This window comes from Coffea eugenioides, chromosome 2 (genome assembly GCF_003713205.1).
Source record: "Coffea eugenioides isolate CCC68of chromosome 2, Ceug_1.0, whole genome shotgun sequence".
NCBI lineage: Eukaryota > Viridiplantae > Streptophyta > Magnoliopsida > Gentianales > Rubiaceae > Coffea > Coffea eugenioides.
In genome coordinates this window covers 79,555,063-79,579,058 of record NC_040036.1, presented here as the reverse complement: position 1 = coordinate 79,579,058, position 23,996 = coordinate 79,555,063, and the positions used below count along the sequence as shown (strand labels likewise).

Genomic DNA, 23,996 nt, shown 5'->3' with positions numbered 1-23,996 from the left:
ACACACACATACATATATGTATGTATGGATATACGCACATCAAGTGTCAGTACTTGACAACAACTTCGGCAAAAAGGCACGTTTGAGCCCAGTCGAGCAGGGTGAGGAGTATGGTTTGGTGCTAATCTACTATTTACTACGAGTACTTAGGATGTGGCTACGAATTGATGATGCATGTACATAAAGAAGATGATCCATCAAGGAGTTCTCGTGGAATTCCTTAAATTGGCTGCGGGTGCGTCCTGCAGTCCATCATCAATATTATGCATATAGTCTACTAGGCTGTAACTGGGCGAAGCAGCAAGAAACCTTCCCCGGCTGTTTCAGCTGGATGCAGTGCGTGTCCCAAAGTAATTGGATGGATTCTTGAGCCTTCTAACCCCAGCCCAGCTGCTTCCACTCTTTGCTCACCCAAGTCCTCCCTTTTAGCCTACGCTTAAAAAGTCAAGTTGCTCAAAGAAGTCTAGTTAAAAAGTTGTAATAGTAGTTTTTAGTTTACTAGATTGCCAGCCAGCCAGCCAGCCAATTCAATCACTTCCAGATACACGTAGCATGGAATATCATCCATCTTCTCTCCCTCTCTTATATATTCAACGCCTTGCACTACCATATCATGCCTTCTTTTCTACTGCTTAATATTACTCCGTCAATCATCGATTCATCGTCACCGGAGCGGTGTTATCCAGAGTTCAGTCTCACCAAACCTTGTATTATCTCTCTCTCTCTCTTTTTCTTGTTTTCGTAGTACCAGTCTTACCTGTTGTTGTTAACTTGTTATAGAATAGAAATTTGGGATGTAGTCAAATAATAGAGCGTCTCAGAGTTTTAAGGCGGGGTTTCCGAAGCCACATCCGCATAATATAGACAGATACGTAGGTTTTTTTTTTTTTTTTTTTTTTGGCTTTTGGGGTGGTTTTTATCCAAATTTTGTTATTGAGCGCTAGCTACCATCTTTTTCCTCAGGATGGAATCATCATCATACAAGGAAGGCAGAGATGCAGCAGAGTATAAGAGAAGATTCCCGAGGAGAGTACTGGGTAGGGGTGCAAACGAGTCGAGCCGAGTCGAGTTTTAAAATTATCGAGTCGAGTTAGACTAATTTATATGCAAGCTCGAGTTCGAGCTCGAGCTCGTCGAGCTCGTAAAATGAAGCTCGAGCTCGGCTCGATTTAAGAAAAGGCAAGTTCGAGATCGACTCGCTTATGACTCGCGAGCTTAGCTCGAATTATGGCTCGCGAGCAGCTCGATTTTCTGGCTCGCATTTCGCTCGAATTTAGCTCGATTTCTAGTTCGAACTCGAGCTCGAAATTAGCTCGAGTTTTTGGAAATTTAGGCAAGAAAATAGCATTTTTATCCGTGTGGAGTTTTAGTCCTTAAAATATCAACAAACGCAATTCTAATCCCCAAATATCCAATTTGAAACAATTTAGGATAATTGAAGGATTTTTTTCCAATTTTTTTTTATGGAATTTAGTCATCAACAATTAGAAATGGCAATTTGAATCCATATCCACTTATCCATCCTAATAAACAAGTTTAAATAGATATGGATGACCATTTAAATAAATTATATTTATAGATTTGAGTTGTTTATCTATATCCATATAAATCAATTTATCAGAAATGGAATGCAACCAACCAAGGTGGAAGAGAGACTCGTCTTGATTTGACACAAATGATCACAATTTTCGGCCATTTCACCTTTGCACCATAGTTTAAAAAGCTCAAGTCTAATGTTTGTTTCTGGATTTAAAAAATAAATAAATAAAACTTACATACTCCGTTCTCACTAGAACCCCCAAATTAAGCACATTCCAATCAAGAACGGCTCTCTCTTTCAGTTAAATCATGATTAGAAATATAATCCAAAGTCCTTTATTAACATTACACTACTGCAAATAACACACAAATTTTAGTACAAAATCCACGAAAAGAAAGCAGAATTTGCGCTAACAAGGAATTCACACTTTACCGTCACTGTGATATCATTAATGCTGTTCTCTGTGGCAGATCTAGCACTGATTGTGCTGAAAGATGAAGACTTTAACAGAATCCCTGAAAGAATAGGAGATAGAAGAGAAAATCCATATCGGAAAAATGCTGATTTTGATGATCCAAAGTTGGTTCAGAGTTTGAAGTGCATTTCAGCTTATTAGCTTGAGAAAGAAAGTCTCTGTAAAAGGGCCGAATAAAGCTCAAACTTTGCTGGAAAAAAACACTAACCAGGTAAGCTCTGAAAGCCGACTGAATCCTAATAGCCGCCACTTCTTGCCGCCAGTCTCTGCCACTGCTGCCCGGAGGAGTAAAGGAAACAGTTCCAGCCTGATGACCTCTGCAGCTGCCTGAGCGGCAGCAAGAGCAGCCTCGGCGACGGCGGCGGTGGCAGCCGCACGGCTATGGCGTGTTCGTCGTAGGACCATCTAAGGCCACCGCCACCAGCATTTAAGGTCTTGTTGTCATAGTTGGAGGAAATGGAAGATTTGATGAGACACGGCGGCGGAGGAGGAAGTTCAATTGGAGGAAGTGAGGAAGGAAAATTATGTAACCTAATAGAAGAAGTGAGAAACAGAATAAGTTGTAAATTTTAATTGATTCAGGGGTATTTTTATAATTTTACATTTACTCGAGCCTAACGAGCAGCTCGTCGAGCTATCGAGCCTAAGAGACGAAGGCTCGAGCTCGCCTCGTTTGTATTAACAAACGGCTCGAGCTCGGCTCGAGCTCGTGTTGACCGAGCTCGAGCCGAGCTTTGACTCGAGCTGCTCGCGAGCTGCTTGCGAGCAGCTCGAGTCGTCAGCAGGCCTAGTACTGGGGACGTGGATATCTTGCCTGGCTTCATTTTCAGTAAGCATGCTAGGCGGGCTAATGTTGACCCATTGGGAGCTCAGGCATCATCGCACCAACAGTCAACTATGGATGGTGCCCTTCGGCCTCATTTTGTTGGTCACTCCCGCAATTGTTTGGTTGTCAATTTTCATCTCACATATATTCAGCTCCAATGAAGGTGAAGAAGATCATAAAGATGGTGGCGACCTGCACCCAGCAGTTGACACCACGGTCGTTATATCCTGATGATCCCGACAGATGATGCACAAAATTCATCAATCGGATTTTGATTTCGGCGGTGAGTGAGTCCCACCTTCTCTTGCCCCCATCACCATCCATCCATCTTCCCCACACCCTCTGTCCCCCAGCAAGAGAGAGAGAGTGCATATCATCAGAGGATGGGTTGGTCTTGTTCTGTGGATTTGTTTAATGAGTTTGTTGCTAGTTGCTGCTACCCAAGAAAAAAAAGGGGGGGGCACAATTCCTGAAGTTCGTTGGTTGTCATGCGATGCGGATTATGGCTGATTGCTGGAATGATAAGTAAAAAGTACTACAAACAAAACAGCAGCCAACAGGAAAAGAATCCTCTTAGATACAGATAAACTCCAACATGCTCCATGAAAATTGCTACTAGCATCTATCGTTCTAACAAATCAAGATTACTCGGGGAGCAGCGGCATTTTTATTGACGAGAAGTAACTGAGTTGAATATTCGAATATTCAATAAGAAGTTGTAGCTTGTTCAAGTTCAACTGCTTCTGTTTCTGTCCCGGACGCAGACTGTTGAGCATTTTTACAACGATTTGCCTTTCTCCACCACCCGAAGGTGGGCAGCCCGCTCTCCTTCTCCTGCACTTGCAATCCAATAAAATAAGCAACTCCTAAGTAGTGATTAACGCGGGTCGGAAGGCAGGCATCTTCCTGTGCAGTGCGGTCGAATATTCAGTTGGTACTGTTTGTTTATAAGTACTGACTGGTAGCATCATTTTGGCATAGTACTATTACAATTATTTACCAACTGGGGGCGTAGGTTTACAGAGTAGGAGGAGTATATTAGGTAGTAGAAGCCTGGAATGGACGTGGCCTTCACCAGGGAGACAGTAGTACCACCCAAGTTTCAATATGTCAACTCAAACTTCCTTCTCTAAAACCAAGCTTCCTTCTTAGTCAGTCGACAGAAAGATCTACTAGGAGAGTAAGAACCAAAAAGGAAAGATATTGTATAGAGGCCGGATGCAATTAAAATATTCCATTCCTCTGCTCCTGTTTCATAATCATACAGCCTTCAAGAAAACAACACCCCAGACGTTAACACCACATAGCGAACCCACCAACACTCACTACACCCCCAACACCAGAAAAAAAAAGAAAAAAGAAAAAAGAGAGAGAGGAAGAATATAAGCTCAACCTCGTACTCGTAGTGGCTTGTATAAGACAGACAGACCGATTTAATAGGATAACAACCTTAGCGCCATGAAGAAGACTACACTGTTAGCAGTGGGTCAACCATACACCCAAAAACTCCATAAATGGGGGAGAGAATGATACCTGCAAGTAAAAATACATCCTGTATTCTAGTGATTGAATAGGTAAGAGTGGTTGCAGTTTTCCTTCATCCTTCATCAACGCAAGAAATACAGCAAAGAACGCCACCATGCCCGCCTTTTTTTTTAAAAAAAAATGTGTTCTACGCAAACATCCGCAATAAAGCTCAATGCAAGACACAATATTCACCAGCAAATTTAATTCTGCCTAGTCCCCCAGCGTTGAGGATGAGTAGCAATTCCTTGCTAGTTGCTCCTATTTCATAATGGTGTTCCTCAAAGTGGCTATTCATTGCACTCTACGTCTTATCTTAAAGCAAATATCCAAATAAAACCCACTATCACAATTCTCCAAATGCAAGCTATTCTAAAGTAACAGGTATATTTCAGCTGCCCAAATATGGTTTAAAAAGAACATACATATTCTAAATGATTTGTAATGTACGGAACAAATGCTATGACCAGATATTACAGCCCCCCCTTCTCCCCAAAAACAAAAACAAAAAAAAAAAAAATCATACATTGTGGAACAGAGAAAGAGCTCATTCTACCGTATCTGAATGAATTGGGAAGTCTAGACCATGAAGTGCAGGAATATTCTTCAAGTCCTCTTCGGAAAATAATGGGAAGAACCAGAACATCTTTTTAGTACCAAAAACCTTCAGAACAATTTGGGGCGGGGGCAAAAGAAAAATAATGTCAGAAATGCATGCACGTCTTCCCCAATCTAAACTAAAAAGACTACATAGCACATTGTATTTGAAAAATCATGTAGTCAGAATTGAAAAAGTACTAGGAATATTCCCTACTGATAATAGCTGAAAATATTGTTCTCATTGAGGCCAAGTACCCAATAAAACCCCAAGAGTATTCTCAAAAGAACCACTCTTACCATGATTTGCAACAGTAGTTCTGATACATAATCCTACACAATCGCTTTACTTTAAGTAAAATAAAACAGTAAAAACATAAAGTTTTACCTGTTCAAAGTTCCTTTTGCGGCCTAGATCATACTTCCAGTGTACAGCTTTTTTCTTCTCATAAACCTGAAGCAGAGGGCAGAGTAAGATTATCAAGAAAATCCAGTGTGAAAGACAACTTGCAAAGCTTTAATTAGTGGTTGCAAAGTCTTGGATTTTCATGCTCATTGATTGAAATCTTTGGTTTGCAGCACCCCAAGTTAACTTAACCGATATCCTTTGATCCATATTGGAATTTATTGGCTCGATTGATCACGAACTTCATTAATTATCCTACTGATCTTCTCCCAAAAGTATACTATCAGCATGTGAAGAAACCAATGGTACCTCATCCAGTATATGTTTGGTCAATGTATCCATGATATACACAAAAAGAAAGGACTTAAAACTGATTCAGGGGACACGACATCACTGTATGACTCTGCAAGTGGGGATTGCATACGATATCAACTAAAGTAACTTTTATCTTCGATTTACATTAGGAGAGCTCAAATCCAGAATCAAAACATGCTTCCAGCTAAAACATATCTTTTCAAAACTACGGGTACCTCCAAACATGCTTTCTCTCTCATCATGTCCAGTAGTTTACCACTTCTAAGACAATTGGAACAACGATGTGAAGCCAAGAAGAATTGAAGATTTATATGATTTATTACCTCCACTGAAGTGGTGTTGCTCAAGAGAAGGGATGTGTGCATAATAACGAAACAAAGAAGACTCAGTGCAAAAGCTAAGTTCAAAACTGCATCAAGGCACAAAATCTGTAAGAAAGAGGAATCCATGAGAATGAATGAAATGCTTGATGGAAATGCTGATGACCTGTGGGAGAAAAAACATACCAAAGGCCAAAAAGGTGACAGCAAGATTGCCAGGTGATAGAGAATGCTTCTTCGTTTGTTCAAAAAAATTCACGAAACTTGGCAGCAGCACAACAGTATTCAACAGTGTTTCTAGAAAAGTATAGAACTGAAAAAAAAAAATGCCCTGCATATTAGTCCAGAATTGGGCAAAGAAACACAAAGCAATTCAAGAAATATGTGCAGCTTGGTCAAGAAGATTTACAAGAAGAGGGGGACCACCAAAATATATAAATATACATACAAACATATGTGTGTGCTTGTATGTATGTATGCGTGTGTGTGCACGCATATATAAACCTACCATCATTGTGACATCTGCGAACCACAAGGTGCTATCATGTCAAAAAAACCTACTTGATATGGACTCGTGTGATCTTGGAAGCTCAGTTTTGTGGATCATCTAGCGAAAATGAGCTTAATAGTTTGACCTGGCTGACCATAATCCAATGTCCTCCAGATGCCCTTGGACATATCTTGACCAAAAAGAAAAGAAGAGGAAGAAGAAGCACTGGCTTTCTGAGGCCAAAAAGTGGTTATCTAAATAGGAAACAGACAAAAAGCTTTTCTGGAGACTAAAGGTTTTATACTGTGTCATTTGTAGGACTCAATATTGGTGCAGGAAAATATTGTTCCTACTAGTTTGAAATCTTTTAACCATGTGCAGTTCTACTTCCTAGCAAATTGACTGTTCGGAGAATTACTACCAGTGTTTCAGAGGGTCAACTCTCAAAGCAAAGGAAACAATCTAACTGGACGAGTACAATGAAATAGCTTTTAACTTTTCATGAGATCAGATTATTGGTTTCTTAAAAAGATCCACTTAACTAAGGTGCCAGTATTGTCTGTACAAGGAACGCAAAAGATTACATTCAAATAATCTTTTTATTATTGGAAAAATGACTAGAAAACAAACAGAATATGCACCTCCAGGGACAGAATAAAGTAAAGCACTAACATGAAGTCTAACCAACATCTGTTATAGATCTTCCGTGATATAGGCCAATATCAGTACTTTATCGTGCCCATCCACCCCAGCCAAAGGTCCTTTGTCTATTTCTAAAGTTTTAATAACCTCGTCCAAGAGACAGTAAAAACTCATGCAAAGAGAATGCATAACTATTGTGATATTTTGATACAAGGGAAAGAATATCAAAATCACCACAAAGAGGAGGAAGAACTTGTGGTTCCTTGCCCCAACACAATTGACAACCCATATGCAGTGGTGATCCATCTTAAGGACGCATCTTTGGCCTGCAAATGCAATTAGTAGTTTTAACCTAAACATAAGAGAGCCAACATTTAAAGGCATGTGCCCTGAAGAAATATCCAAGCCACAAAAAAGTATATAACTCAAATGATATATGAACCAGGATAATGCAGTTATGCAAAGCTGACAGCTATGTTCATGTTACTTTGTTCACCCCCCCCCCCCCAAACAAAAACCCCTTTTTTCCCATAAATGGAGAAAATAATACAACGGACACATATCAAGATCAACCAAAATTTGGAGGATCAGCAAAGTATGAGAAACAGAAATGTCAAAAAAACCTAGCATTTTATAAATGGGTTACCCTCAGACAATTGGGTGCTGCTTTTGACACAAGTAGCAGCATCAGCAAGGTTGGCAGAAAAATCAACATCATAAATACCCTAACCCTTGAGGAGAAATGAAAAGAAGGGAGAAAACAGAGCTCCAGAATGAAAGGAGAAAAGTGGATAGCTGCTAACAAACATTATTCAAATGAGTAGTAACACTAACAGCGGGAAAAGACATAACCATGCCGAATAATCCACAGAGATACCAAGACCAGTGGAGATATAAACCATTCCTCTCAAAGATAATTAGATGTTTATTCTTTACGGTGTTGAAAAAAGGACTAAAAATGAGATATAAACTATTCCACGGCTAAGAGAAATTTTGGCAGGGAAAAACAGTAAGGGAACTGAAGCTCCATTAACAGTTATTTACCTACTCCCATTGCTAAGATAAAGAAGAAAATGAAGAGAAGCTTAAGCTTACAAATGGAGCAATGATGACATCGAGGTGGCTTGCCATTTTGGCATTGACTGCAGTAGCGTATGGCTGGTCTAATCTCTGTCCCGTCTGACAATGCAGAGGCTGAAGTTTGAGGTCCTAAATTGTGAGAAATTGAGGTGGGGTTACCCTCTTCTAAATCCTCTTCTGATACTAATTGCCAGTTATCAGGTACAGAACCAGGGTCCCGAAAGACTACCATCATATAGCTCCACGTTAACAAAATAAGCTGCAAAATGGAAGGCAAATTTAAATGACCTAGCGGCCACAAGGAGTGCTATTCAACCAAATTCGAAACAATGCATGGCCACTGGCAAAGTTTTCAAACAGCAAATCCCTTCAAACCTTATGAATTTACCTCTTGCCAGGATTTCTTTTAGATCAGAGTTTTGCAAGTAAAATTCGCATCTAAAAGTAACCTAAACATCCTTATCCAACTTTTGCCACCTATCAGAACATTCAGGCCAAAAAGCAGCATAAAAAAAAGCGAAAAATACTCGTTAATACTGCCTACATCAAAGTGCTAGTCCCTCGCAGATTTCGAAAAAGCCTAATTCTCGTAAGTGTACGTTCTTTATTCTAGAAATAAAATGGTAAGACAGAAGTAAGAAATTATCTTTCTTCATTCTTAGGTTAAATTAGTTTGAACGATAGGGCAGCCGGGTCAGTAGTCAAGTACACCGTCTTTTTCTCCCAACAGATTGAGCCATCTTTATCAATGAACTTTTGTTGAACAGAGAAGGCAAATCGCTTGGAGCTAGACACTGAAGTAATTAAAATAACATGTCCTCACTCGAAGCAAATACTAGTATAACTAGAAAAATTAGAGGAAAAAACAAAGAAATAAATCCCAGCTCATAGTGACTGACCACCACCCCCCCCCCCCCACCAAAAAAAGGGAAAAAAGGATCTTTATAACTAAAAGACTAAAGGGCGCCATCAAAAATCAAGTATTTGGAGCTAAGAATTTTCCAGGATTGAATAGGCATACATACAAATAGTCTCACAAGTCACACCTAGAGCTAAAGCAGAGCACCCCCAAAAAAAAAAGTGTAAAATAATAGTAGACTAGTGATGATTTTTGAAACAAAAGCAAATAAAAGGAAGAGGGAGATAAAATTAATATTGTGGGAGAAGAGGTTACCAGATAATGGAAGAGGATGACGATAAAGAAGGAAAAGAAAGAGTTGAAGCCACCACGGAGAAGATGGGGAGCCCAGATGAGGATAACGACGGCGTAGTAGGAGAGGGCAATGATGGAAAGCACCAAGAATATCATGAAATAGCCCAGCACTTTGAGCCCTGAGCATAGCCTAAAGGGGTTTATTACAACATCCATTCCTCTGCTGATCAACAATCACTCTACTACTGCTTTTTCCGGTTGTTCCGATGGGATCGGTGTTTGGTTTTGGGGCCAACAAAAACATGTACTCCAGAATTGGCTAATATTGTGGACTGGTAGTACGTGCACTTTTTTGGAGGAGTTTTGCTAATAATAGAAAAAGACCGACAAAAGTTATTTTAGTAAGTAGCCAAAGTAGGCTTTTGTTAGTTCTCTCGCCGTCTCACGGTTCCCGTTCCTTCCCACTAAAAACTTCACTTTGTGCCTTTCTTTTTCTCTCAAATACATCAGGTAAACAACACCTTTCACTTTGTGCCTTTCTTCTGCTTCCTCATACCTCTCCTCCTCCTTCCTCCTTCTGTCCCCTTCTCCCTGGTCAAGTTACCATATGTATACATATAGAGATATAATCTTATGGTCATAAGAGCATTTCTATTGTATAAAACCCTGTGCTAACTCATTAGTATTTTCTTTTTCTTTTTCACTTTTGTTGCCGGTCCATAGAAATTCAATTAGGGTTTTGATATCTTACTGTTCTAAGACTTGGGGAATTTTTTTCTTTGTTCCCCTACCCTTCTTTTGGGGATTAAAAGGAAATTAGATTTAGGGGTTTTTTTTTTTTTTAAGCAGTGAGCAGGGATGCAGCAAGCCCCGCCCATGATTCCGGTCATGCCTTCATTTCCCCCTACCAATATCACCACTGAACAGATTCAAAAGGTATTGTTATCTTCTTTTCTGCACCCGCTTTATTTTTTATGCCCTTCCCCGTACACAATTCATGCATAATAATAAAATGTATTATACTCTGGTGCTCGTTGCCTAAAATTCATGTAGAAGCTCGTAAAAGATTCTATATTTTTCTTCTTCTTTCTTTCTTTCATTTTTTTCCCTTCCAAATTTTGGTTTTGGTAGGACAAAGATTCTATTTTCACTAGCTCCCCTGCTATTTTTCATAACTTTTTTTGGGATGTTTTGTTAAACCTCTTGTACCCGCTTGTCAGTTCGCCCCTCCCACATGAGCTGTTTCTTGAAGCAGCAGGAGCGGGAGGGCACGCAATATGTGGTGAAAAATCTCATATTTTGCACATGAACTGGCTTGTTAACGATTTTGGTGGATTTTTGAGCTGTTGATGAAGCTCTTCTTTGTTAAGTAATAATCTTTATGCACTACTTGGAAAATGAAATCTATGAAGATTGTTTGCTAGTTTTCTTGTTTTTGTTATGCTACACAGTGAATATTATCTTCATGCTCATGGATAATCGAAATTAGTCCTTTTGGCAAATTCTTTTTAGGATAAGAGAATGTTTGGTGTATACTTTACCTCATTTGTGATATCGAATTCGTGGAAATCGTAGGCTAAGATTCAACGAACTTGCGTTTGCCACGTTACCTCCTAATTGGAAACCAACCTGTATCTGCCACATTACGAGCCTGAACACTGCACTGCATATGAAAAAGATTTATCTATTTACGCTTATGCTTAACTACAACCTGGTAATAGTTGAGGTTGTGCCCAACTCTTGGGCTAATAGATACCATTGACGGTTATGACTTCCTTGTCGTGTTCCTTGCATTTTCCTAGTTTGAGTCACGTAGGATCTCATCATTAGCATGACTGCATTTATTCCTGCTTTGCACCTGTAAAAGCTTTGAGCATTACATCTTTTTGGAAGTTTTCATCTAGTTATGTTCAACCATTATTTGTTACCTTTTGGCATTTTCTATCTTCAAACTACTAGCATCATTGGTTGTAGGCTCCAATTTGTTGTTCCCCCAAATTGTTTTCTTGTAAAACTCAATTCTTCCATGCTGAGCAAGCTTTTTATATATGCTGGCACAGTTGTAATACAATGATTGATTTTTTTTTTTTTGGGTGAGAACTTGTTGTTTGAGAAAAAAAATAAAGAAAAAAACAACGTCGTAGTAATAGATGCTTAGAAGTATCACATACACATGGAATGCTCTGCGTCTTACTACTTTTTAAGGGCCTGCCCTTACCTGTATGATATTCACTAATGATGCATCATCCTCCCAAGGCATATGATTCTTAGTGTTATTGTTGTCTATACTAGCCGTGATCATGTGAAGTTGTCTGTTCTCTTGCTGTCAGGTGTATATTGTTTACTTGATTTCAGTATTACCTTAAAACAAATGAATCATATTGGTGGTTACATCGGCACCTCCTTTGAAGTTTATTTTGTCAAAGTTTGTGGAAAGTAGATTTTCTCACGCACCTGGTTTGGTTCTAAATGTTTTATGCAGTACCTTGACGAGAATAAGAAACTGATTTTGGCAATTTTGGACAATCAAAATCTTGGAAAACTTGCTGAATGTGCCCAGTAAGTGGTGAACTACCTCTCTCTCTCTCTCTATGTGTGTGTCTGTGTGCATGTGCGCACATCGATACAGCCATGTATCAATGTGGTGAACTACCTCTCTCTCTCTCTATGTGTGTCTGTATTCATGCGTGCACATTGATACAGCCATGTGGTTAATTTTTTTTAATGGTCGCTGCTGCCTTCCCATCCATGCACGTGCTTCATTATTTCTTCTTTTTGACTGTCTAATTATGTGATATCTAGTAAGCTATCTGCACTTTTCTCATTTTCGAGCTTTATATGGTCATACACATAAATATGAAATATGCATTTTTTTTGTAATCAGTCTTCTTCTTCAATTCAAACTCCAGGTCTTGGTTGATGCTTGTGTCAAAAAGATGAAGAGGGATATAGAATTAATATTGGCTAACATCAGAATTTGTAGACGGCAGTTTGCATTTGAATGTAAAGTAAAAGCTGAAATAAAACTTTTCTACTCAAGCATCTGCTTTACTTGGGATGGCTTGCAGTTGGTCAATGTACTTATTTAAAATTGGTGCTCTAGTGTAACAGTTCTTGTGTGTCTTTTTACCTGGAATTCTTTGGAGGTTCAATATAAATGTTTTAAATGGTACAAAGGTGATGCCCAACTTTGGCTTGCCCAAAGGAACCAGTCTACTGGTGTTCATGGATCTTAGGTTAGGTTTTAGCAATAAGAGTTGAGATTTCAGTTTGCTCTTTTATCGGCCATTGGTCGTTCAGTTCCACTTTTCAACGAAGCATCCAGATGTGGGATATTTGTCCACCAGCATGTGTAAGGATACTCATCTCTTTTCTCTGTGATCTGAAGAAAGTAAGGGATAGAAGTGAGAGACTGTGTCTGAGAGTGAGCAACTTTGGAGATAATGGAAGAACTTGAGTCTTTGTTTGTCAGCACGTCTGTTTTACATAATATAGCCTAAGTCTTCATTCTTTCTGATTTTTTTGGCACATTATTCCATGCTGTAATTTCTTTTACATTTTCCTGATAATAAACGTGGGACTCTGATCAATCTAGGTACCAGGCTCAACTGCAAAAGAATTTGATGTATTTGGCTGCAATAGCAGATGCTCAACCACAGACGCCAACAATGCCTCCACAGGTCTATTAGAGAGTTCAGCTGATTCAGTTGGGTAATGTTGTATTTGTTGCAGAATTTATGCTTAATTTGTATACTTGCAGATGGCTGCCCATCCTGCCATGCAACAAGGAGGATTCTACATGCAGCACCCTCAAGCTGGTGCCATGGCTCAGCAACCGGGTGTATTTCCTGCAAAGATGCCTTTGCAGTACAATAATCCACATCAACTGCAGGACCTCCACCAGCAGCAACTACACCAACAGCATCAGCAGGGTATACAAGGGCAAGTCAGCGTTCGACCTGGAGGGCCCAATAATGGCATGCATCCGATGCACAGCGAGACAGCCCTAGGAGGGGGTGGACCTCCTGTACCTTCTGGCCCAAGTGATAGAAATAAACAGGATGCATCCGAGGCAGGGCCCTCAGGAGCTGATGGCCAGGGGAACTCAGCCACTGGACGTGGCAGTGGAGAAGGTTCAGAGGAAGCCAAGTAATGGGGCCTTAAAAAAAAATGTTTAGGCTGCACTTTGGCTGTTTGTGTTTGTTGATAGGAGGAGGTTTCTGTCGTAATAGGACTGGTTGTGGCTCATGGTTTTTGTGATAATTAACAGAAAACAGAGTTGCTTTTATAGGGAAGGATAGGTTTGGTTGGTGTTTGTTATAGTCGACTTTGTGTTGTAATTATAGGGAGAAAGCTTGTGGTCTGAGCTTCGGCTTCTAGTCTCTGTAATAGGCTTGTGTTTAGGGGATGTCGGTCAGTCCAACTAATTTTAGTGTTGTTGTTGTGAAAGAATGCATAAGCTTTTCCTAATTTTGGTGGAGCTCTTGATCAGTAATCAGCTGGAGGATTCTCTTGAATAAAGGTATTTTGAGCATGGAACTGAGTTGATGAAATAAGAAGTGAACTTGCATTTCCTTAGCTTTTAGTACTTAGGAAATTAGGAAGAATACGATCTAAAAATAAAAAGCGTTTAAAGCACGTTGGTTTAGTTTATAAAATCTAAGTTTAACCTAAATATTTTGCCACAGCATAGCGGCCATTCAATCTAACCCCCCAAAAAACAAAAAAATCTAACCCAAATTTGACATAACTGTGGCCATGTGTAGAGTTTTTGGTCCCTAACTTTATTATATGCTGCATGAGATTGCTCGAGTCCGGATTTGGTCCCTAGATTACATGAGTGAATTTTATCCTTGTTTGATGACTTCTAAATACACGTGTCAAAAATGGGTGACTTGGACGGATTTGGATTAGTTAAAATGGACAATGGGTATGAGTGAACTTCTTGTCTGCATTTTTTGTTCTTTTTCATTTTGCTTTATGCATCCATTGTAAGTTGTTTTGATGTAGAGATCCTGTTGTCCATGTGAATCAACTCAAAATTAATGCAACATTTCTGAAGACGGTAATTTGGAATGCATAGTACTATTCGACTACATGTTTACGTTGTTTGAGGGCTTCTGTGTGTTGTGCATGTTGAATAAACTTCTTTTTTTTTTTGCATATTTGTGTCTTTTTTTTTTCATGCGAAAAGGCTGATCAATTGATATTCGATTTTTAAAATTTTTTTTTTTCGCTTTGTATATTGCTCTTACATATTTCTATACCATTCTCTATTGCCTTCCGTATGAGATGGCCAAAAGCATCCCCTAGTTTTCATCTGGTAGAAAGAATTGCTTTGAGTAGTGACAAAATGAACCATGTTGGTGCATTGAGAGAATTTAACATTTAGTAACCTTTTTTGGTTTCTTTGATCGGTCTAATGGCTGCTATAGTGTTGGAACAGAGGAGGAATGGTAAAGAATTCACATGTCTTAAGTAAGTCGGTTTATATTAGATTTTCCAGGAACATAAAATTTCTTTATAGTATTATGATTATTTTTTTCTGTTCGGTGAATCTGTGATAAAGGCTTTCATCAGTATAGGAGCAGACATAGCAGTGAAAGTTATTATTAGTAGAACAATTTGCCATTTGCCATAAATCAGTCTTCTTTACCATTTGCTTTGCTTTGTAGTTGTAATTTGTTTTGTCCGCTGCCTGTATATCTAATATCTCATGAGCTCCGCCTTTGCTCGTCAACAACGCATTGAGCTGCGGTGAGAGCGAGTTCATTTACGTACGTACATCCTCCTTGACTCCATATATTGTCCGACAGCACTTGGCTTTTTGAGCTCTTTTGGGGACAAGGAGGTTTCTGAAAATTTCACTGAGCTCTCTTGAGATTTTCAATATGGCACTTACCTCCCTTGATGATAGACAATGACTATAATAACCTTCATAATTTTTCAAAAGATAAGCCATTGATAAAAAAAAAAAAAAATTTGGTAACTGAGGACTTGGCCATTTGAGTGAGAAAAAGGTAAGGATTGTGAGTTGTATAACCAACCGTTTGGTAAGCAATGTATGGAAGAAACCTATAGAGAGATAAAGATTGTAAATTATGAATTACGACGGTGGATTTTGGCATCTAAGACAGAGAGTTTGTTCGGAAAAAGAAGTGATACGAATTTGAAAGTTTGGGCGGATATAGAAAATCATGGGGATGGAAAATATCAAGACATTAGCTGAGCAATAAAACTCATAATTTTGGTATTATATAAGTGCATTCTTGACTTTTAAAAAATTTAAATGATTATTCATATTAAGAAATTTAGATGAGGGCAATTGTGGACATTCATATACTTTTTTTGGTCTTACATCATCAAAGTGACACCCCAAACCTATGTTTTAAGGGAGGTATGTATAATTTTCAGATCGTGAGGAGAGCTGTCTGAAATTACTATAAATCTTAAGGGAGGTTTCTGAAATTATCTCGTTCTTTTGACTACGTGGCCTGGTGCTGATATTATGTACCAACACATTTGCGAGATTATTATGCAAATTAGGAAACGGTATTTGGGTGGGGTGGGGGGGGGGGGGGATTAAAAAGCCCAAATTAAAAAAAAAAAAAACAACAACTTGGTAGATAGCCAACAAAGTCGGGAAAGAGAGAATTGACAAGCGAAAGGGAGGGACCGAAAAGGAAGTAGTGCTACTGTTAAACTTAAAAAGGGCGGGGGAGAGAATAAAGAAAGAATTCCTTCGTTCTCTTTCTCAACCGACTTACTCGCATACGTGTAATTAATCATATCCATATCCTCAGCAGTATCTTTTGATTGCGTATTGAAAGAATGTTGAAAAAAATGAAAGGTGATTTAAAAGTGTTTCAAGTTTTTTTTTTTTTTTTGTAAAGTAAATATTAGGGGTGGTGACATGGTTGAAAGAACTCAAGAAGTATGAATGATAGAGGACACCAGAAAACCCTGCCTGAAATTTTGCGCATCCCACCGTTTCTTTAGCCATATATGAGCACGGAACAGAGACCTAAACGTAGAACTATCTATATATTTTGCGTGTGTGCTTATATATATATATTACTTTTAAGTATTCCAATATATATATATATATATATGGTTGGTGATGAAATATTCTGCCATGACACACACACATATATATGGTTGGTGGTGAAATACTCCGCTATATACGACACATAACAGCTGGAATATTCCGTCGTGATCACTCAATAGGAAATTACAAAGAAAAAACGAACATTTTATTAGTGGTGACTGGTGAGTAATGAACGAAGGGTTCATCCCTATGGCTTATATAAAAGTAAGCCTTAGAAGTCGTTTTGATTTTTCTGCCCATGGCCATGGAGAGCCCTCTAAAAAAAAAAAAAAAAAAAAAAAAGAACAGTACTCCACTCCGCATGTAGTAACTTACTGATCAAAGAATTAATTAAATCCAAAGTCTTCCGTTTTGTTGTTTGTATATTCGTATTGGTGGCCGGTCGATATCATGCAGCAGTAATACTCGCTCTCTCAACTTAAACCCTCATCTCAGCTTCTCTCTCGAACTCGAAATAACAAAGACCACTCAGCTCTCTCTCAAGTGTCAAGTCTCATCTTTGGATTTTTTTTTTCTTCTTTTTTTCTCTATTTCTCATATATTCTTCCTAGCTCCCTGCCAAAATTAAGTTGAAAACAAAAACTTCATTGATCGACTCTTATCCTTTTGCTTTTGTCTTCCTCACTTTCTCAGTTACTTCTTCCTTTTTGTTTTTCATTTTTTCCCCTCCCCATCCTTTAAATTTTAACAACTGAAGCTTCATTAAAAGGAAGGAAGGAAGGAAAGCACTGTGCCGTTGCCCCCTTTCTTTTTTTTTTTCTTGTTTCTTTTCCCTTCTTCTCCTAACATATACATATACTGGTATGCATAATTATAACCAGCATGCATAACACGACTTCCGATACCATGATGAAACAAGAAGCACAGACGCTGCACCGCCACCACCCCCGCCGCTTTCGTACGAGGTTCGCTACCGCCGCTTCTATTGCTAAACCCACGGCCTATCTTATTCTTCTCCTCTTATGTTACACCTTAGGCTATCTGTCTGCAGTGCCGGCCTCCTCAAGAAACAGTACTAGTCCTACTACTCTTGAGAGTCCCACAAACCTCCTCATCTCCACCCCCACTTCCATCATCCGGCCCCCTCCTCCACTAGCTCCAGAAGACCACCACAACTTCTTCGGCTCCGTTTGTGCCGCCGAGCCAGTTCCTCCGCAACTCGTCCGCCAAACCATCATAGACCGAGTTTTCAACGGCACCTCCCCCTGGGACAACTTCCCTCCCCAGCATGTCTCCCACCTCCTGCACCCCACCAAACTCAGAGGCTGGGGCTCCACCGCTCCCGTCTTCGACCACCTCATCCGGAAAGTCCAACCCAAGACCATCATCGAGGTGGGCACGTTTCTCGGGGCGTCAGCGCTTCACATGGCCCACTTGACAAAACAAGCCGGCCTTCATGAGGGTACTCAGATCATCTGCGTCGACGACTTCCGGGGTTGGCCCGGGTTTCAGCAGGAGAACCGCCACCGCCGATGGTTCAAGGACTTCAAGATGCTCAACGGGGACGTGACGCTTCTGTATCAGTTCATGCAGAACGTTGTCCGCGCCAACGCCACCCATTTGGTGAGCTTCCTGCCCTTCTCCACCGGCTCCGCGCTGGAGAAGCTGTGTGAGTGGGGGATATTCGGGGACTTGATTGAAGTGGATGCCGGTCACGATTTTCACTCGGCGTGGTCCGATATAAATCGGGCCTACAAGATTTTAAGCCCTGGCGGTGGTGGGGTCCTCTTTGGACATGACTACATGACCGCCGCCGACAATAGGGGTGTGCGAAGAGCCGTGAATTTGTTCGCCCGGCTTCACAATCTCCGGGTCCAAGTCCATGGCCAACACTGGGTCCTCCTCCACCCCAGCAAACAACAACAACCACGTTAACAAGGCATTAACCAACCCTTATACTACTAACCTTTGCTGCTTTGCTTTTTTTTTTTCCTTTTTCTATTTTCTTTTCCCTGCTGCAATCTTTTCCTGATCCTTTATTTCCTTCCTTCTTGTGCCCATTCTGTATTTCAACGCACGCACCTTGTAGTATTTTTTTTTTTTTTTTGAAGAATTGGCAAGCTTTATATAACAAAAATAAAAATTTACACTCTAATCGTCAATTTTTTTCTCTTATTTTCCTCTACAATTCTAAGAAGATCAGGGAAAAATTTTGACTTTAAAATAATTTTATCCACTCTATTGAGATAACTAGCTATAAAGTCAGCAACTTGATTATATTGGTGATATACAAAATATATAGTCAACTCTTTGAGACATGAGATTAAATCCTTTACATCAGAATATGCAACTAGAGCCCTCCAAGGACAATCACTTGAAAATATCTGCAACAAGTTTTGAATCAATGCGGAATTCAACACGTTTCCATCCCTTGAATTTATCTTCCTCTAGTATTATTTGCTCTCACAGTCTTTACTGCGACGGTCTAAATCTACTTGGCAAAATGTCAAATGAGGTTTTTAATGTCAGGATGGTCCTCCAAAGTTGCTTAAAGTGTTCTCAAATTGAAAACGTTTCAATTCGGCCCTTAAAATTTGAGTGTAAGTGTTCCTATATATGAGATCAATCCTCACAGGCGCAACAAGACAAAAAAACTGTTCCAAGCTGGTCAACTAAACAAGTTCTGTACTTCTGTTAGGCATAAGTTTGACTTAGATTAATAGGACCAAAAAAAAACTAGAAAATATAAAGACTAGTTCTAAAACACTACAAAGCTTCTGCACCAATTTATGGGCTTGTTTGGAACCGAGTTTTTTGGCCAAGTTTTTTAGCTACTAGTATTTTAAACAACTTTAGCTACAGAACCCAAAAAAACTTATCAAATTTTTTAACCTACACACTTCAAAATATCTAATACACAAAAAAACTTCCTCTTTTCTTTTTCTTTCTCCCCCACCCCTATCCACCACCCCTCCATCGCCGGCCACCCCTCCACCGCCGGCCACCACCACCTCCGCCGCTGTTCCGGCGCCAGCCACCTATTCCGGCGCTGGCCTACCCTTTTTTTTTTCCCTTCTCCCTCTCCCCATCTCCCACTCCCCCTCTCCTTCCCTCTCCTCCTTGGCCACCTTCACTTCCTTAGCTGCGATCTGCTTACACTGTACCAATGATAAAAACGATCTGTCGAACGACCGATTGACAAGAAGGGGAGTAGGAAAGGGAAGGAGAATGGGAGAGGGAGATGGAGAAGAGGGGGAGAGAAAAAGCAAAAGAAAAAAATTGTAGGTGTCATGGCTGCTGGTTCTCTGTTTTGGGAGGGAGAGGGGGATGGTGAAGGGGAGTAGAGAGGGAGAGAGGAGCAGAGAGGGAGAAGAGGGGAAGAGAAAAAGAAAAAAAATTTGGGGAGAGGGGCTGCTGGTTCGTCTGGTACTGCGAGGGAAGAGAGAGGGAAGGAAGGAAGAAGAAGAAGAAGAAAAAAAGAGGAAAGAAAAGAAAAAGAAAAGAAAGAAAGAAAAAGAAAAAGAAAAAGAAAAAGAAAGAAAAGAAAAAAAAATTGTAGAGCCATGGCTGCTGAGAATTGGGAAGGCAGAGGTAACGGGGGAGGGAGAAGGAAGAAGAAAAAGAAGAAAAAGAAGAGAGAAAAGAAAAGAAAACGGAAAGAAAGAAAAAGAAAGACAAAGACAAAGACAAAGACAAAGACAAAAAAGAAAAGGAAAAAAAAGTTTTTCACCTTACAAAACTTTTACAAAATTTTTTCAAAAACTTCTACAGTGCACTACAGTAAAGTTTCAGACAAACTCCCAAAAAACTCAGGTTCCAAACAGGCACAACTATAGCACACATGTGGTAATGCTTAGTTGAGATTGTGTTTGGCTTTTTTTTTTAACGGTTTTAGTCACTTTCTTAAGCATAAGTAGAGGTGGCAATTTGTCCCAAGTCCCAATGGGTTACCTATGCCCATAGGGACTTTGGGCGGGATGGATATTGGAATTTGATATTGGGTTTAAAATGGGACAAATCCCAATTATATCCATTAATTGATGGAAAATTTTGGGAAATACTTGGGTACCCATTGGGCTCAAATAGCAAGGGCTCTGTTTTAATTAGTTGATTTTTGGGGTGTTTTTGAAATATTTTATTGTTGCAGTGTATATGAAAAATTTTTACTATAAATTTTTTTTGAAATATTTGATATACTAATATGGATGAGATATTTTTTGAGTTATTATATATTATTGTAACATTGTATTTGAAAAATTTATTTTTTGAAAATATAGACAATCCAAACGGAGTCTTAAATTTAAAAATTATCTTTAACAATTTTTATAGTCATATCAGCGAATATAATCTAGCAGTCTTCCTAGTCATTATCCACAAGAATTTCCAGCATTTCAGTCAGTTTAGACCTGTCATTCTTAGACAATGATGAGGATAAATATTCAACACCTTAAGTGCCTTGGCCATCTTGATATATGTTGGAATATGACTGTATTATTTCTATCTTTTCCTTTATTTGTTAATCCAATTTTTTGTGAGAATCCTGAGTATAAAGCACTTGCATGTTTATTTAATAAAACTAAAAGAAATTTAATAAATCAAAAATATTAAAGTTATATAAAAAAAATGAATTAAAGGAAAAAATATATATAGAAAATAGATTTGGGTATTGGACGGAATCAATCTAAACCCATCCCAAAGTGATCCCGCCCAAATTAGTCCCAAAACACATATGGGTAAGGTTGGATCCAAACTCATATGACTCGGTTCCATTTTAAACCCAAGCAAATCCCGCCCATTTTGACACCTCTAAGCATAAGCTACAAGTCTGATTAAAAGTCTTCTCTGCACTTATACTAAAATTACTATTCTGATTTAAAGGTGGGAATGGCTCTCTCTAATCTCTCTTCACTTAGGTTCCGTTTGATAAAACTGAATCTGAATTCTGAAGTCTGAATTCTGAAATCTGAATACTGAAACAATTAATTTGCTGAATTTTAAGCACTGAAAAAAATATATGAATGTCTGAATTTTAATGCTAAACCTATTTATGCTGTTTGATAAATATTTATAGCTGAATGCTTAATAAGTTTAATTTGACAATTTTGCCCTTATATCCTTTCATTCAAAAAAGAAATAGAATCTATGATTTAATTAGTTTAAAATTGTTAGGTATGAAAATGACAATATTTATTTTTAAATCAAATTAATATAAAAGATGAAATATATTATATTAGGAGTATGGAGAAGATGTGAAAGTCATTAAAAATGAAAAAAAGAGAAATTAAAAATCGTTAGATAGAGAATATTATGTTGTTTAATTAGATAAGAATTTTGAACATAATTAACAAACAAGGGTAGATTTGGTAGGTAAGATAAGGTAGTTGAAGTAATTCTATTGATTCTTATCAGAATTAAGCATTCAGTTAGGATTCTTGTGCTGAAAAAAATACACACAGGTTCAGCACTGCTTAACAAGTTCAGCAAATAGATTTTCATTTATCAAACACTCAAAACATCTGAATGTCTGAAAAAATTCAGATTCAGCAATTTTTTATGTTATCAAACAGACCCTTAGTTCGATACTCCCTTAGATAGATTAGAATAGAAATAAAAATAGGAGTAGAAATAATATAGAAATTGATGATTGACAAAAGAAAGGGAGAAAAAAATTTTAAAGTACATTTGTTGCATTGTGAAAATGCTGGTTGACTCTAGATGCCACCACCGGTGACCCCGCTTGCCTGAATGCTGATGGGTTGACTTATTAGGTGAATCTCGATGACGTGGCAGACGCCACATGAGCACTCGGTCTCCCTTGTTGTTGGTTGAAGTGGGAGTATATTAAAATTAAACCTCCCTACCCTTTCCTTTATGACAAATTTTCCTTTCTCATATTTAGATTGCACGGGTAGCCAATTAAAGACTCGACCTGTCTAAAAAACATTTGGACCGTTTTCATTCAACCCAAACTCAATCCATGATTGATGATCTGGGTAACCCAACCCAACGTTTCAAATAAGTGAGTGGGTGGGCAGGATTGTTGGATTTGGGTTTAATTTTCAACTATTCTCATGCAAACTTTGACACGGGAACACGAACAAGTCATTTCTCGCATTAGTGCATTCCATTTAACTATACAAGTCTATAGTCACGTAAAACCCCAAAAAAAAAAAAAATGTCCTTTTAAACTTAATATCAGCCCAAATAGTTGTTTGATACCCCTACTGAGTATTTAAAATTAACGAATTAAGTTTTTTTATTTCTGTTAAACTTGCTCGTTAACTTCAATTTCTTACCTCTGAATATATTAAGGACCACTTAATTTGTATGTAAAATTTAAAATAAAAGTTTTACAACGTATTTTGTTGAACCGTTAAACTAGTATAATAATGCTTCGATCAAAATTATTATTTCACATACCCACACACTTTTATAAATGCACTTATTCTCTCTCACTCACGGACACACATACATAGACTTGGAGCACAAATGTTTGTCAAGTCAATCATTTTTGTCGATTTTGTCTAATTGCACAAAATGATATATATTCTTTAATTTTTTTATTAGACGGCAACATCTAATCTAATATATTTCTACTTCTACTCTAACCTACATCGGAGGGAGATACCCAACGGAGTCTAGAGAAACTGATGGGTGCACTACGCACTCGTATGAATTTAGAAGAAACCACATATGGTGGCACATTAATGGGAGGTAAGGTTTAAACCATTGACCTTCTACCTCATCAAGACTTAAATTTTTTGTGGTGGTCAACAACCCAAAAATGATATATATTCAAGGGATAATTTCATAAACCTCCCCCGAGGTTTCTTATAATATCACTCAATTCTCTTGAGATTTTTAAAATCTCACTTACCTTCCTTGAATTGACATTTCTTGTAATATTTTAACCCCTTTGGAGGAACTACAAGAAAGATAAATTTTTTTGTTCCAATACTACCCTTATATTATCCTATTTATGAAATTTATAACAACAATAAAAAATAAAATAAGGTTAAATTTTTAAAAGGTGTAAATTTCTTGACGTAAACTATTTATTTTAGTTGTATTGGAACAAAAGCAAAATTTACGCATTGAAAAATTCACACGTATGAAGAGATTATTTTAGTTTGCAATAAAATTTAAACTATACGATGAATTAAAATATATTTCTCCAAAAAATATCTTGACTTCCTTAATTATAACTATGCATGAAATTTTTTAAGGTATTAATTACTCTCTAAAATCTTTCTAAGTGGTTGATATTGATTAGATTTAATTATTCATATCATTTGCTATTCCACCATGACTCTAATATAAAGAAATATGGACCATTATTAGTTGGCAATTTAATTTTTTAATTTTTTAATTTGCTTTTAAAATTTATTTTGTTTTGGCTTTTTGGTTAAATAGTTATTAAGAGTAAAGGTAATGTTGTCAATTTGTGACCTTTGATAGGAATATTTAGTCTTGTCAAGTTGGTAAGGGAGGTAAGTGAGATTTTAAAAACTTGAAGAGAACTGAGTGATATTATGACAAACCTCAAGGGAGGTTTCTGAAATTATCCCTATATTCAATGA

General features: G+C 38.2%; 4 protein-coding genes across 7 annotated transcripts; 3 read left to right on the top strand and 1 right to left on the bottom strand.

Annotated features, from left to right (window-relative positions):
* Positions 1-962: 962 nt before the first annotated feature.
* Positions 963-3,122, top strand: LOC113763025. The gene is made up of 2 exons (XM_027306707.1): positions 963-1,037; positions 2,813-3,122. Exons 1-2 carry the CDS (start codon positions 965-967, stop codon positions 3,070-3,072), a joined length of 333 nt encoding a protein of 110 aa, XP_027162508.1. The 5' UTR covers positions 963-964; the 3' UTR covers positions 3,073-3,122.
* Positions 3,123-3,472: 350 nt separating this feature from the next.
* On the bottom strand, positions 3,473-9,721 carry LOC113761461 (probable protein S-acyltransferase 12). Of its 3 annotated transcripts, XR_003467142.1 has the most exons (9): positions 9,390-9,721; positions 8,231-8,474; positions 7,370-7,461; positions 6,190-6,316; positions 6,007-6,092; positions 5,351-5,416; positions 4,922-5,029; positions 4,235-4,374; positions 3,473-4,109 (listed from the first exon to the last, which is right to left on the bottom strand). XR_003467142.1 is itself a non-coding variant. In XM_027304458.1 (8 exons), exons 1-8 carry the CDS (start codon positions 9,582-9,584, stop codon positions 4,318-4,320), a joined length of 975 nt encoding a protein of 324 aa, XP_027160259.1. In that variant the 5' UTR covers positions 9,585-9,721; the 3' UTR covers positions 3,473-4,317. The 3 variants fall into 3 exon arrangements, 2 of the variants coding, with proteins under 2 accessions (XP_027160259.1, XP_027160261.1); XM_027304458.1 differs by having other exon boundaries at positions 3,473-4,374; XM_027304460.1 differs by having other exon boundaries at positions 3,473-4,374; positions 4,892-5,029; positions 9,390-9,713.
* Positions 9,722-9,790: 69 nt separating this feature from the next.
* On the top strand, positions 9,791-13,863 carry LOC113761462 (GRF1-interacting factor 3). 2 transcript variants are annotated; one of them, XM_027304462.1, is made up of 5 exons: positions 9,791-9,878; positions 10,218-10,304; positions 11,851-11,927; positions 12,964-13,048; positions 13,129-13,863. In XM_027304462.1, exons 2-5 carry the CDS (start codon positions 10,227-10,229, stop codon positions 13,519-13,521), a joined length of 633 nt encoding a protein of 210 aa, XP_027160263.1. In that variant the 5' UTR covers positions 9,791-9,878; positions 10,218-10,226; the 3' UTR covers positions 13,522-13,863. The 2 variants fall into 2 exon arrangements, with proteins under 2 accessions (XP_027160263.1, XP_027160262.1); XM_027304461.1 differs by having other exon boundaries at positions 9,801-9,878; positions 10,092-10,304.
* A 3,126-nt stretch (positions 13,864-16,989) lies between these two features.
* Positions 16,990-18,533, top strand: LOC113762534. The gene has a single exon (XM_027306021.1). The coding sequence runs from the start codon at positions 17,299-17,301 to the stop codon at positions 18,349-18,351; it is 1,053 nt and encodes a 350-aa protein (XP_027161822.1). The 5' UTR covers positions 16,990-17,298; the 3' UTR covers positions 18,352-18,533.
* The last annotated feature ends 5,463 nt before the right edge of the window (positions 18,534-23,996 follow it).

Bases quoted from the DNA above. Each gene is read 5' to 3' on its own strand.
- LOC113763025 (XM_027306707.1), top strand. From the start codon at position 965: ATGGAATCATCATCATACAAGGAAGGCAGAGATGCAGCAGAGTATAAG. The intron at 1,038-2,812 runs GTAGGGGTGCAA...GCCTAGTACTGG, and splicing joins ATTCCCGAGGAGAGTACTGG to GGACGTGGATATCTTGCCTG.
- LOC113761461 (XM_027304458.1), bottom strand. From the start codon at position 9,584: ATGGATGTTGTAATAAACCCCTTTAGGCTATGCTCAGGGCTCAAAGTG. The intron at 8,475-9,389 runs GTAACCTCTTCT...TCCATTTTGCAG, and splicing joins TCATCCTCTTCCATTATCTG to CTTATTTTGTTAACGTGGAG. The intron at 4,375-4,921 runs GTAGAATGAGCT...TTTTACTTGCAG, and splicing joins TCCCAATTCATTCAGATACG to GTATCATTCTCTCCCCCATT.
- LOC113761462 (XM_027304462.1), top strand. From the start codon at position 10,227: ATGCAGCAAGCCCCGCCCATGATTCCGGTCATGCCTTCATTTCCCCCT. The intron at 10,305-11,850 runs GTATTGTTATCT...TGTTTTATGCAG, and splicing joins CCACTGAACAGATTCAAAAG to TACCTTGACGAGAATAAGAA. The intron at 11,928-12,963 runs GTAAGTGGTGAA...TGATCAATCTAG, and splicing joins AAACTTGCTGAATGTGCCCA to GTACCAGGCTCAACTGCAAA.
- LOC113762534 (XM_027306021.1), top strand. From the start codon at position 17,299: ATGCATAACACGACTTCCGATACCATGATGAAACAAGAAGCACAGACG.